Source organism: Cyrtonyx montezumae, unplaced genomic scaffold, assembly GCF_038088225.1.
Source record: "Cyrtonyx montezumae isolate F1298 unplaced genomic scaffold, pur_monq_1.0 scaffold_7, whole genome shotgun sequence".
NCBI classification, from domain to species: Eukaryota; Metazoa; Chordata; class Aves; order Galliformes; family Odontophoridae; genus Cyrtonyx; species Cyrtonyx montezumae.
Window position 1 is genome coordinate 30,301,341 of NW_027072078.1, and position 14,754 is coordinate 30,316,094.

General features: G+C 39.1%; 1 protein-coding gene across 1 annotated transcript in view; it reads left to right on the forward strand.

The window, feature by feature from the left end:
• The window catches only part of THSD7B (thrombospondin type 1 domain containing 7B), a 243,907-nt gene that overhangs the window by 53,486 nt on the left and 175,667 nt on the right, over window positions 1-14,754 (forward strand). Inside the window, exons 3-4 of the mRNA XM_065750321.1 lie at window positions 753-1,004; window positions 7,022-7,188. Coding sequence (XP_065606393.1) covers window positions 753-1,004; window positions 7,022-7,188 — 419 coding nt within the window. The remainder of the gene's footprint in view (window positions 1-752; window positions 1,005-7,021; window positions 7,189-14,754) is intronic.

Here is a 14,754-nt window from a genome sequence, read left to right on the forward strand (position 1 = left end):
ACCTTGTTTAACAGCATTTGCTTGGTAACAGCCTCACAGAACAGAAATATTTCATATTAGTGTGAGACTAATTATTTTTTTAAAAGAGCAGAGTTGCTCAGCAGGACACGCTGACGCTGGGATGGATGGATGCTGGCCAGCTAGCAGTGTTTGCAGGTTGATGGAGGCGTTCACCAATGGCAGCTCTTCTCCTGGCCTCACCTTTTCTTTTCAGTCCTGGTTAAAATGTGAAATCTAAAAGTGCAGTGTCATTTACATCTTATTCAACTTGCAAATAATACACCTAATCTGTTTCAAGTGGCTCAACGTTTGCACCTGGAACTCTCTGGAAATGCAGTGTGTGCCTTGCAGCTCCTCTTATGTTCATTCTACAGGTGCTGATGCAAGTCTTCTGTTTCACTCTCAAATGACTGATTTATTAGAATTGTAGGACTGTTTGAGCTGGAAGGGACCTCTCAAGTTCATCTAGTCCTACTTGATGAGCAGGAATGTCTGCTGCTCCATCAGGTGCCCAGAGCCCGATCCAGCCTGACTTGGGATGTCTCCAGGGTTGCGGCATGCACCACATCTTTCTATTGTACTGCTTTATCATAAAAACTTTTTCCTTATATGCACTCTCCCATCTTTTAGTTTGAAACCATCTTCTTGACTTCCAGTAACTTAAGTAAAATATTTGGGAGTCTGTGTTGAAAAAAGGGTTAGTATCTTGTAAGCATAACCTCCTCAACTCTTTTACGTTGTTCTTATCTCAGCCTTTGTGTGCAAGATGCCATCCCTTTGACCTCTAAGACCTGTGTCATCGCTAAAGACTGCAAAACATCCGAGTGGTCGGCGTGGAGTGCCTGCTCACAGACCTGCAGCTGGGGAGATCTCGCCCCGGGCTTTCGGAGCCGGCACCGGAGTGTGCGGAGCATGGCCATGGGAAGTGGCAAGCTCTGTCCAGAGCTGGAACAGAGGGAAGCCTGCAGCATGGGAGGGAGAGAGCTGCTGCAGCCCTGCCCCAGGTACCTGAGCTTTAACCCAAGTTTTTTTAAACTTCCAGGGTGGTCTTACACTTGTGTTTGTGTGTATATGGAGAGGGTTGTGCATCATGCTCTCTGTGTTTGAGGGATCATTGAATTGATCATTGCTAGCAATGGTTTGCCTTATTTACTGCTAATGTTCTTCTAATTCTTTCTATTATCGTTATTGCTATTACAATGATTACATTTCCATATAGAAATAAATTGCAATTATACTCACAACAGCTTATATTTTCATATTTTAAAAACTGAGAGCAGATACTCTTGCTCTCTGAAAGTGCTTTCCTGCTAACTGCTGGTTTGGAGAATTTCCTCAACTGCACAGAGGCTGGACAGGCTCTACATGGCTGTACTTCTATTGGGTTTGCAATCATGAATTTTACATAAGATTTAATGATTCCCCTTCATCTCCCTGTGAAAAATCCCAGTCCTCCTTAAGGAAAACGGGAACTGATCAGAGATAGCAGCCTGGTAAAGAGCAAGTCTCAGACTCCCTCCAGATACTTTGTGAACTGTGGGAAACTGCAGTCCCCAAGTTGTTGCTTGGTTTATGGCACAATTTGTTCTGACAGAAGGTGAGGAACTCACTTTTCTGGTGTGCAAATCTGTGCCATAGTGCTTGGCCAGGCTAGCCTAGGGGATAAATTGTTTGCTTTCCAAAGAGGGTAAAATACAGCTTAATTTTGTGTTCTGAGATTGACTGTGAAGTGCTACAAGATGAAGACTTTCTACACATGTAGAGAAATCTCCTTGCGAATGAATGTGTTTATTAGGAGGTCTAATCAGTGATCAAGATGTGAATTTCTGGTGCTTTGCCAGGTACTGCCAAAACCATTGATAAAGCCATTGCAAGAGGCATTTCTTAGGAAGGTGTAACCTGTAAAAGTGTCACTATATTGTTGAATTTATTCAAATCAAATGCTGAACATTTTAATGCACCCTGCTAGCAAAAGAGAGGAAGTATATAAAAAAAAAATCCTGTTGCTTGATTACATCCTATAAAAAGGCTCTTGAAGAGTGATTTTTTGCTCCTGCCCAGATGCACACCAATTTCAAAGACAATAGATTAACACATTGTCTCACTGATTTTGTATAGGAGTGTGGGCTCGGGTGACACCTGATTGGGCTATGCCAGCTGGTAGTAGATCAGGGATTGAGCAGAACGTGGCTACCCCTTGTTTCTCAGCACTTCTGTTTTTTGATACTGCACTGTATTAAAGTGCAAATGATTGTAAGGGCTTGATGTAGAGCCAGGAGAGCCCAAAATGTGAGAATCTGCATAATGCTGATAACTTTCTTGTGGTTTCGCTTGTGATATGGAAGGAAGCTTGTTCTTTCAGTGTATTGGTGCTACGTCATAGTTTTTGTGAGTATATGAACTCTTAATCAATCATCATTCTGCCATACCTGCACATCTTCAGTCCTTCAGGCAACCTTTACACTAAAGTATCCATGTGAACTAGGATAAACTGGCTAATAAGCTGTCCTGGAACAATAACATGAAACTTACAGGTTAATAGAACCACTTAACCAGAAAACGTAGTAAGAAATTGCTGGTATTTAGTTAATATTTATTTCCAGGGATGTAGTATCTCAAAACGCAGGTGATAGATTGATCTTCTCTCACTGAGCACTGGTAAGGAAAATTTTATGATAGCTCTCTGGTTGGTAGACTTTGATTTGGCCATTCAATTCTTCAGAAACAAGCAGGAGTGAGAAACTGCAGCATTGTGGTACATGCTCTGGGCTATACCAGTTGTAAGGCTCTAGGGCCCATAATTTTATGTTAATGAAGAGAGATCAATCATTTTATACTGTGTTATTTAAGTATACTGGTATAGGGCATTGTCTGTCCATATTAACATTTACAACTGGTGATTTGGTTTTGGTGTTTGAGAATCGGTGATCAAGATTCTGGAATTATCCTTTTCTTGAAGCCTTACCTTCTTGCTAAGAATTTTCCATATCGTGCTCCAGGCAAGACAGACAGTGGGTGAGAACGTTGTCCAGAAGAGCATGTCTCTGGGCAAGGGAAAGGTGTTTTCCTCTGGTGGCTATTTTTCATTGAGAGGTCAGTGGTCACCTTGTGACTGAATGAATGCGCATTTCCCAGACTATGGCCACCATCTCCTTCAGCCTACCAGAGGTTGTACCTACAGCTTTTCTTTCAGCAGAAGAAGGTTGGTAAAGTTATGTTCCCATGCATGGCAAGGCAGTGGGTTAAAGGTCTCATTACAGGTATGTAATACTGGTGTAAATTTACTTTTAATGGGAAGGCCTTTTAGTTTTCAGGCTGAAGTTTGCAGTAACTTCTTTAATCAATAGTTTAAATACAAGAAAATAAAGCATTTTAAGTGCATGTAGGACTCCTGAGCTTTGTACTTTGTTTTACTTCTGGTTATTTATTCTGAAAGGCTTAGATTAAGGGTTTAGAAAGCTTAAACACGAAGAGGTGATCCTACTTTCTTTATTGTCATATAAATTTGGGGTAGTTCAATTAAAGAGAACAGGCATGTGTAGATATAAAACTCATTTCAGCACTAAGAGAATAAGTCCTACAGACTGCAGAGACCAAGAGGTTACTGTAAATCGAGAAGACGTTGAGCAATTGTTTGTTACATAGCTGTCACTGAGTCATCAGTTTTAAAACAATGTTTTATATCACTTGTATCCTTGATGTGTAGCTTACATGTTCAGTGGGAATAGATAGATTTTCCAGAATTATGATTGTCTTTCAATCTTTGGTTTTGGTTGTGGTTGCTATGTTACAAGACAGGGATTTAGAAAAAAAAAAAAACAACCAAGAAGAAAACCACCTCTCTTTGCTGGAAATTCAAAGCTTTTCAGAACTGAAATGATGGAAAATAGGAAAATTTTAAGACCGGATTTTTACAAAAGGTTTGAGATTACTGCTGAGATATGGGTGTGATGGTATCACTTTGTAGGGCTCATTATGTGCCTTAATTAAAGGTAAGGCATTAGAGTGAGGTGGGAAAGACTTGAAAGGAAGCTCTCATAACTCTGCTGGTATGCTGCTGGGGTTGCATGTTGGGAGTGGAGGCAGCACCACTCTCCAGCCCTTTGAACTTCCCTGGTTTCAGGCACCCCAAGATGCCCTTGGTTTGGCTGGGCAGCCTGGTTGCCTCCCCTCTGATCAGGAGCAAGCTGTGCTGAAGCTGCAGTTCTTCAGCCTCAGACTGGACGTTTCTCCTGTGGCCAGTGCTGGGTGTTGTAGTGCGAGAGCTCTCTTTGCTTTGATCATAGCTGACATGCAGAGAACCAGCTCTTCTGCTTCCACAGCTGACTGAAATCACAGTCACGTGGTGAAACCACTGTGGGTATTGTTAGTAATCTGCAAGTACTGTCCTAAGGTTAAGATTAACATAGGAAGCCCAAGTGTTTCTCGGCAAGAAATCCCTGTAATCTCTGTTCTTTGTTGGTTGCTCTTAACTATTAACAAGTTTCTGATTAAATTTAAATGCAGTCATTTTTTCTTCAGTCATACTAATTACTAATTCTTCTTGTCTTTGGTACAGCCCATAGATGGGCAAATTGATACCAAGTGTCAGCTGCATAAAACCTGGCGAAGAGTCCACCAGAAGCTGTCCAAGAGCACTGATTCCTTCTGTAGAGACAGGTTTTGCACTCAGTGGGATAACAATATGTCAGATATGTTTCTAATGTAGTTGACTTGTTAATGGCTGTGAAAACGTGTACCCTTTAAACAGCTAATGCTTGGGGTCAGGATTTGTTACCAGAAAGCTCCAGACAGCTTAGGGCATGCCCAGCTGGGAGAAAGCAAGATGGGCTGATAAGGATTTAGGCTTTAAGCTGCTCGCAGAAGAACGGACGCTGGCAGTCGCACCTGACGGCTGCTCATTAAATACTGCTCTGCAGTGCCACAGAGATTTGGTTACTTTGTGTAGAGATCTACAGGGATTTTTTTAGATTCAGAAGCTGATGAGGTTTAATTATCTCTGAGCTCAGATTTAGTTATTTTGCATAATTTTAATCATTGATGGCCTAATTTTTGTAGGTGTTAAGTCCCACAGCTCGTGCTGAATAGGAGAAGCAGGTGCTTGCACCTTTGGAAATGAGTCTATAAGATCCAGAATTCACAGCCAACTCCCTAAGCCACATATTGATAATGAGCTTTTCTTCAGTCAATTATTATTTTAAGAAACACTACCCTATAACGAGTATTGCCATAGCTGAGGAAATATATGTTCTATATTTAAGCTTCTGGTTGTGAAATATAGACCCGAGAAGCTTAATGTCCTGAGGTGCTGTGGAGGAGGAATTTTTCTTTACCCAGTACTTGATGAAGAACAGTACTCATTGTCTTTATTATAACAAGAAGTTGACATTTAACGGTGCATGCCCCCAAAAAATGCAATTAGGAATTCCACAAGAGAAGCGTTATGACAAAAATCCATGGCTGTGCTTTATATTTTTCAGTCCAGTTATTTCATACTGGTCATGTGAGAAGGATATTCTGTATTGTTTTCTCTGCTGGTAATAAACCCTGTGAATGTCTCCAAATTTGCACATGGTACTGTATGTTAATTAAGAGAGCTTGACAGCTCATCTGACAAGTACCTGTGAATACTGCCACTTACTTTCAATTTACAAATGTTTTCCATTAGTATGTTACAAAATTCCTAAGTGCTCTGGGGCTAAAAATCATTCTTATATCCAAATTTGCAATGCAAGATGTTGTGAGAACATTGGTATGTGCTCAGGCAAAATAATGTCATTATTTTTCATGTAGTTTCGAAATGCACTTGTCCTTGCCATAGCTGTAGTCAGAGAATGGATATTTGCAGTGCAGAATAGAAGGGATACAAGATGGAACAGAGACACCCCGTCGTGCTGAGCTGGCAGTAATCAGTTAGCAGGCAAATGCACAGAGTTTTTAACAGAGTTTTTTGTAGATCTGTCATAGGAGGAGAGAGTATTTGGCTTGAGGCTCAAAGAAGGAAATTATTTTACATATTTTAAAACGAGGATGTTTGTATGGAAAAAGTGAGCTATGGAATATAGAGGAGCCAAGGAATGAGGCAGCGAAGGTGTAAACAGATTGATTACAGGAACAATATTGGCTAAGATTCAGAAAGTTTAAGGAAGGCTTTGAGCTTTTACATTACCTCACTGATAATGTGACCTGTTAATTAAAATGAGTTTCCTCTATGAAAGCTGCTGCGTTAGAAAAATGATCTGTGTTTTGAGACCTGATGAGAAGTAGTTTTTGCTTTGTTTCCCATGCTATTTCCCTGTGATTTTAATAAGTTATTTTTGTCATTTAGACTCATAATTAATAATGCTGATTGTCTATACAATATTCAGGTACCCATGCCCAAGAATGTTGTCCTTTCTTGAAAACCATTTATGGTCTACAAGTGTCAACTGAATGCAGAATGAAAAGAGACCTTTTTGCATATCACAGCTTCTGGAAAGAAGAGCAACAGAACTGAGTTACCATAGGCAGTCCTTTGGGGAAATTGATAGTACCCTAGGCCGTTGCAAAGCTGTCACCTATAGAAAAGCTGCCTGATGCTTGGAGCTTCATTGATGTATGTAGGGCTTTACCTGTTAAGTGCATTTTAGAATGACATGTTCAGCTCTTGGTTGAGAAAGGCGGTATAGTGGTTGGAGCTACATGTTTGAAAACTCATTTTCACACTTAATCAAACCTCTTAATCTTTGTTCCTTTTTTGCATCCTGCTCAAAGGTGTTGTCAGGATGATTTAGTGTTTGTGAACACTTCAGAGATCAGTGCTATGTGAAAAGTTTACGTGAGTACTATAGGCTAATAACGAATACTTAACCTTTGTATATTTAACTTTCAGAATGTTCCAAAACATTCCCTGTTTTGAACAGGGAAGTGCTACAATAAATACTAAACCAATTGTATTTTGTCAAGTAGTAAAGTAGTACCTTCTCACCCACAGTTTTTCTGAAATTATTTTTGTTTTAATTGGTCTCTCTTTTTTCCAAAGGTTTTCCTGGAGGACTTCTGAATGGAAAGCTTGCCAAGTGTCTCTTCTTGAGCAGCAGATCCCTAGACACCATAAACATGCAGTGCTTTGTGGAGGTGGCATACAAACCCGTGAGGTTTACTGTGTCCAGATCACTGTAGAAGCTGAAATGCATCGACTTAAGGAAGGTATGTGCGTGGAGTCATTCTGAAATGTCTATCACAAGTAGATCTGAGTAAAAGAAGAAGAAGAAAAAAAAAAAAAAGAATCCTTTGCACAAGTCATCAGAAAGCTTGCCTTGTCTGTTCTTACTGAGGGAGATGTTAATTAGCATCAGAGTGGGAGCAGGAGTGCTTTGTCCTCAAGGTTTTGGGGGACTGCCTGAAGCCAAAGCCTTCTAGGAGTGAACTGCTGCCAGTTCTGTAGGTGTACTTGAATAGGTGAGGTCTGAAGGATGGAGGAGCTGAATTTTTTCATTTCCCTTGGACTTGAGTTTTCTTCCTTTCTTGCCTATCAAGTAACCTCCCCCAGTAGCTGAATGCATTTGTCTGTGGTTTTAGTTCTGGGTTAGAGTACAAAAATGAAGATGTCACACTCTATTCCGGATATGGCTTCAGCCTGTGCTTCAAATTGATATGTGGTCTTCCTTGTGTTTTGAAGGGGAAAGCAAAAATAATATTGTCACAACTTCTGAGCAGACAGACAATTTTTGGATCCTGGAAGCGAGTTATTTTCCTTTTAGAAGAATAATGAGTAGATACAGATGCATGATGAATAATTCATCTAAGGCTGTTTTATTTACTGTATGTAGTGCTCTTACAGAATATGCTTTTGAGAAGAGATACAAAGATAATAAGAACACAACATTGTATCTTAGATTTATTTACTTACAAAGCCAAAGCAAATGTTTCCTGGGTGCCCAGTTGTATCCTAGCATCCTGCACAGATTCTGAGATTATAGAAAATCAGACCTCTTTTAATCTCTATCCAGTCCATGCATAGTTGCTGCTTCACCTCTTTCAAACATCTGGTACCACCTTGTCTGCCAACACAAAAACTCCTCTGTTGTTCTACTCAAGTATATGATGCCTATGACTTTCAAAGTAAGAAAAGTGTTGTTGATGACAGGTATACAACAATTCTTGACCACCTTCATCCTTCTTGCCACTTCTGTAATCCATGCTGCTACTGTATGGCACATTGCTAGGCAGTGAGCTTTAACTGACTTCATCCATGTTTCTCTATTCTTTGTTAGCATTGTGAATTACCCTAGAAGACTAGAATAGGTCATATGAGACCCTTATCCAACATTATGAATAATTCCATATCTAGCATGCGATCACCTGCCAGTTTTTCCTTTGTTTAAAGTTCAGTACAACTTAAAAACTGCAAGCCCTCCCCTCAGCAGAAAGACAACACTAGGATATCTCTCCCTTGTTTGTACAGTTCTAACCCTTACTGTTTGAGAATGAAGTACATCTTTTTTTTTAATGTAGGTAACTGAAAAAGCAAACTTGCACAGCAATTTTATGAGGTATAAATTATTCCTGCCATGCCAAGGCAACTGTGGTGATTTGCAATAGTCCTTAGAAAGTGAGGACCCTGCTACTGTCAGTATATCACATTTAAAAGGAAAGACAGAAAACCTTTGTTACTGTTTTTCCCTATTGGATAATACTCAGTGTGTCTCATTTACTAGCTGGTTAATCTTTGTTCTTTGTCCAGATAAGGAATGATGTCTTTTCTTGCTTCTTTTCTAGAAATCTGAACTGATAGTAAATTTTCATTCATCAAGAGAAGACCTCATATTTTATTGTACTCTTTTTTTCAGTGATGAGAAGATTGAGAAGTTGATTTGCCAGTGTATAAGCAAATATAGTCTAATTGCTGCCATAAAAAGTATGGTATGTTTTTTTCATCATCTCTTGAATGTCCTTAAAGGGATCATTCAGGAATCAAACAAGCGAATCTAATAGAACATTATCATCCATCATGGTTGTTATTCTTCTGGTTTCTTCCAATAAGAACTCGGACCTGGCACAGTGACATATGTAAAAGAAGATTTTGTCTGGTAGTATCTCCAGCAGTATTACTGGACAAAATACATTGATTTTTGTAGTTGGAGACAGGTAAAATCTGTGATTTGTTTATACATATTTCTCAGAGCTCTCTCATCTCCCAGGCTCTTTCCTATTTTTTGTTTTAGTCTTCCCATCTACTACTTCTTTTATTACACGGTGTGTGCTTAGAAATGAGTCCCTGTTTTATGGGCTACCCATGGTATCCCATGGTTAAGTTTATTAATATATTTCTATCCTTTGACTATAAAATTCCATTATAAAGGTACTAGAGGTGGAAAACTTTCACTCAGGTATTACTTTCAGAAGCACATTGATAAGATTTTGTATCTTTCCACCTGAAGAGGTCTCCTGATAAAGAAACCTCTGCCATGCCCCCAAAAGAAGGACTAACATACTTATTAAACTTTAGGAAGGAATTCTGTTCTTTAAACATGGATGATGAGTGAGGAGGGAAAAACAGCTTTTCATATTAATCAAAGAGTTTACAGTGATCTGAATGACTAGGTGGAGGAAAAAAGAAAAAAAGGTTTTATTTACTACTGACTCAAAAAACCCCAAACATTTTTGGTAGTTTTCTTCTTGCACGTCATTGAATAAATAAGCTATGTTTCCATGTACCAGCTTTATCCAAGTTTTCCATAGTATTTTGAGGAAGAAAGTTTTGGAGTTTTTAAATTCCTTTACAATATTCTTGTATTCTGAGACTCTTGCATCTACAGGAGAGATTTGGTAAATGCATCCAATGTTGTGTCACTCAGGTATCTATTTCTGTGAAGATCAGTAAACCAGTGTCTAAAAACCTGTTGAGACTGCTATTTTTAATGTTAGCTATTCTGTCCATCTAAGGAATCAAAATTCTGGGAGGCTTTGGTTAACTTAGACTGAACTTGAACATAGTATGTATGCGTTAAATATGATGTCTCTCTATGAACTTACTGCCCTTCACCTTGGGGTGCTCCCCTATTATTGTCTGGACATCTTGTACTTGGAACAATCCACTGACAGGATGGTGGTTGCCTCTCTTCCTGGTGTAACTCTATCCACTCATATAGAAGCTCTGCAACTGTTAAATAAAGCAGAAGTGCAGATCGCCAACTTATTTTTTTCCAGAGTTAAGCTCTGCTATACAAATGTCTTACTCTTTTCTAGGTCAAGATAAGACTTTGTGGCTGTTGGTTACCTGAAATTTTTTCCCACAATAACTTTTAATCTGTATGATCATTGCTGATTAACAATCTCCCACCAACAAAAGAATGTGGTAAAAGTACAGATGAATATTATGTGATGATCAGTTGATGCAGATTCTCTGTATGTTTGGCAGTAAAATTCTTCTTCCTTCATTCTGCAATCACAGTAAATAAGCCCACTAATATGGGAATTAACATTCCTTGTAGAGTCTGGGGGATAGTGTTTGTGTTCAAGCTGTTATTAAACACGTGAAATTCCTACACTTGATCTACCTCAGGATATTTTGTTGTCTCCCCTGAAGGTGAGGGAATATCCTTCTGTTTTCTAATTAATTTTTTATGTTTGGTTTATCTAAAAATTACAGCTCTTCATAGTTTGGGGCATGGGATCCTTTATAAAAATTCTCCAGAAATGTCTTCTCTCTTTTCTGAACTAGTTACCACGTATTCCTTACCATCCCTAGTGACTGGGATTTCATACTCTTCATATTTTTCATAGCCTTCTAACTAGGAATGTCCGTGTCTTATCATTTTTTTTTCTTAAAATTTGTGCTGTATGTATCTTGACATTTTTTCTTTCTTACTTGTTTGAATGAAATTCAATTTTCCTCTCACTTTCTGAATTCTGTTATGATGTTTTTGGAGCCTGTCTGCTTAAGTTTTAATTATAGGACTGAAAAGACCTTTGTGAAATGCTGTTCTTCCTTAAGTCTTTTTTATTGTTTATCCCGCATAGCATACTTGGTTAATGAAGTTTCTCTCATTACCATCTCACAAAAAATCGTTGCATTTTCCTATATTCTTAATCTTTATTTTCCATCTGAAAATCCACTTTTAATTCTCATACCTGTATAAGACTCGAGTCTTGTTAACTGTTTGCTTGATGACTGTCACTACCTTATTTGACTCAGTATACGTGTCACGACAATGTTTTTATTTAATCTTGGATTTCAGTAACTGGTATGTCGTATGATCAAAGCAATGTGATAGCTCCCACAGATTCCTTGTCCATTTCCACTAATATTAGAAACATTAAAGATATCGTAGTGGAATAATAAGAATAAAAAACCTAACTATTAGGCTTAGAGCTCCTCATAATCCAAATCTTATTCCACTCCTTTTTCCTTTAAAAATTAATAGCTTTTGAAATAGTCCTCCATGTGTGATTCTCATCCATGTTAACACGTGACCTATTATTTTATTGGAAATCTGCCAACAACATGCAGTCATGCGACAGTGGGGTTGGTCTCTTTTCACTGGTGGCAGGATGAGAGGAAATGGCCTTAAGTTGCACCGGGGTAAGTTTAGGTTGGATATCAGGAAATGCTTCTTTACAGAAAGGGTTGTTAAGCACTGGAATAGGCTCCCCAGAGAGGTGGTTGAGTCACCATCCCTGGATGTGTTTAAAAACTGTTTGGATATGATGCTCAGGGGCATGATTTAGTAGAGGGTTGTTTGAGTTAGGGTAGTATGGTTAGGTTGCTGTTGGACTTGATCTTTAAGGTCTTTTCCAAGCTGAGTGATTCTTTGATTCTATGTTACATTTCCCTAATATAGCAATATTAAAATTCCTCGTAGTCTGTCAGAAGAAAGGGACTTGAACATGCTTAAAATGTGTAGGAGCAGGTATCGTTAATTTTCCTCTTTTTTTTCTTCTTTCCTTTGGACACACTGTTCTTCACAGCCATCGTAGCAGAACTCCTTTAGACCCTTTAAAATTCAAGACTTAGTAAACACCTGGGAATCTAGTATTTATGGTTACTTTTTGATCCATCCCTATGTGTATTCCCTTATATATAATTTTGTTTTACAAGCCACTTTATTAACCCAAATGACCAGAAAGTTTTCCCTGGTATTTTCATGCAAGTCCTAAATGAATCTCAGAATTATACTTTTATGGCCTTGATCCTTCCTCCTTTTCCACAAAATATGGAGCTTTATCCCTACTTCTGTTAGACAGATATGTCTAATACCTTCTTACCTCATGAGTAACTTTCTCAGGCTGTTTTAGATACCCACATGGAAAATGTTTTGACACTACATTTTGTTTTCCAGAAATGAGTGGCCTCTTTGGACTTGCACAGAGATGTATTTGAGAACTCCTTTCATTCTCATCCTGTATTATTTTTGTATTTATTCTCATCTTATTCTTCCCACCCTTTTGTTTCTTTCAGCTCTGAAATATGCGTTTTTGCCTGCTCTACTCGATATGCTCTGTTTCCTAATGAGAATTCCACTCTTTTTTTTTCCTTTCCTGCAAGTTCTTTGTTCTGCTTTGAATCATGATCTTCCAATGCATTCCTTCTGGGGGATTAGTGTTTCAAATTGGTACATGTGGCATCTGTTCCATAAGCCATGTGAATGTACTTTCAGAAAGAGAGAAGTACCAGCAGAGTGCTATTAGAGCATGCCATTAGCCTCTTGAGTGCTAGCTGTCCTGTGCACCACCGGGCCCACCTCTTTAGCAGCAGTAAGTCAGGTGTGCAAGTTGTTGTCTTCCTGCATATTTATTGGGGAAGCACTGCATTGATGCAGATAAGCTGCCCACAGGCGTTGGTGTAGGGTATGCACTACTTGAATGAGCATGAACCCTGTATGGAGTATGAGCTCTGTATTAAAAGCACACTTTTTTTTCATATTTATCCTGGTGAAGCTGCAGGAATGAGAAGTTTGATTTACTCTACGGAAATTAGAACTTGGAGACTTTGGTGTTTAAATCCTGTTGTCCCCATCTGGCTTATGAAATTGAAAATAAATATGCAAGAACAAATTAGTAAAGAGAAACCTTGCTTAGGACTGTAGGGATGAGAGCTGATGGTCATCAGTGGCAGGAGGAAATGCTTGGCTTGGCTGGTGGTACAGCAACAGGAGAGTGCAACATGTCTGATGCACAGAAATCGAGTTCTCAGGAGAAAGAAAAATCCCATAAGCAAAACTGAATGCCCAAGAATGCCCTCACCCCAAACTTTGGTATTTATCATCAGGATGACTCAACTGGCTTGAAAAGATGAGAAATAGACCTCTGAAGTGTAAAATATATTCAAGCAAGTCTGCATCGGATTTATATTGCTGGGATGCCGAGTTATTGATCTGTAAGCTCACCAAATGCTGAGCAGAATTTACGAGATAAAACTCACATTACAGGAAAATAAATATGTAACAGCTGGCTTCTTTGGGGGAAACCCTGTAGAAGCAAGAGAGGAAATAGTTTTGTTTGGATTTTACTTTGGGGTATCTGACAGTGCTGTTTAAATGTGTATTTCAGAAATTTTCGTTTGGATCCGTTACGGAAAAGCATTTTCCCTAGTGTGTTTTATAGGTGTAAGGTTTTCATTTTCTTTTATCCATGTCTAAAAACTAATTAAAGTAAAATGAAAAGAATTTGCAAAATGAAGTTGACTGCAGAAGAGATGTGTCTTCTGAAAGGTGCCTTTAAAATAATCTGCCTTTTTTAGTCAATACACTGTTTGAAATGACCATGAAATACGTGCCTCTTTAAAAATACATTTACTTACATTGCTGTCTTTGGTATGCAGAAAATAATATGCTGCCCAGTCACTTCACGTGAGATACTGGGTTTTAGTTCAAGTATTTCACTGAAATCTAAGATTTTAAATATGTATTTTGTCATTATTTCCTGCCACTGAAGGTGGGATCAGTTTCATTCAGAACTGGTCTGCTCTGAGTTATTTGGTTTCATTGTTAAGGGAAGGGAGGCTGCAGCATACTCAAATAATACAGTTCATTCGGGTGAGAAAAATGATAGGATTTGTGTATGTGTTGCACCACAGAGTGAGACACCAGGGACAGCTGATGATGCTGGAGGTGGTGGGGCTGGTCCTGCAGCAGGAGCTTTTGCAGTGTGGGACAGCTGGGCTGACCTTGGGCTTGATGTCCCATGAACACACCGTGAGCAGGGCAGCTCAGCATTAGCTGCTTTGGGGCCAGTGCTACCATGTCCTGGTGTGCATGATGGGCACCTGAATGCAGGCTTTGTTGGTGATACCTGTGCTCCTGCAGTGACACAGCATTTGCAGAGCAGAGTCCTGCTCTTTGGTGTTGGTTTTTTTTTGCTATTGATTGAATGCTAACCTTAGTGGTGGGCGAATTCCAGACTTCTAATAGGCTTTCATGATGAAAACTCCATCTTTGTTGTATTTTTCTCCCATTTTCCTTGTGGCTTCTCAGTCTCTGTGGCAGTCTGTTGCAATGCATCTAGTGGCCAACAAGGTTCATATCCTGAATAATCCTTTTTTCTCTTCCTGTGATTGCCTTTATTGGTATTGGAGGATCCCATTTTTCTCTGCATTTCTTCTTGGACTCTATTAGTGACTTGTTACCGCTGGTCTGGACAGTTGTGTGACAGATTTTTTTGCAGATTGGAGATTTCTGTTGACAGTCTGTACAAATACCTGATTTGGGAAGAAGATCCCACTATAGAGTATGGTATGTGGAACTTTCTGAAGTCCTAATAGTTTGTCACTCA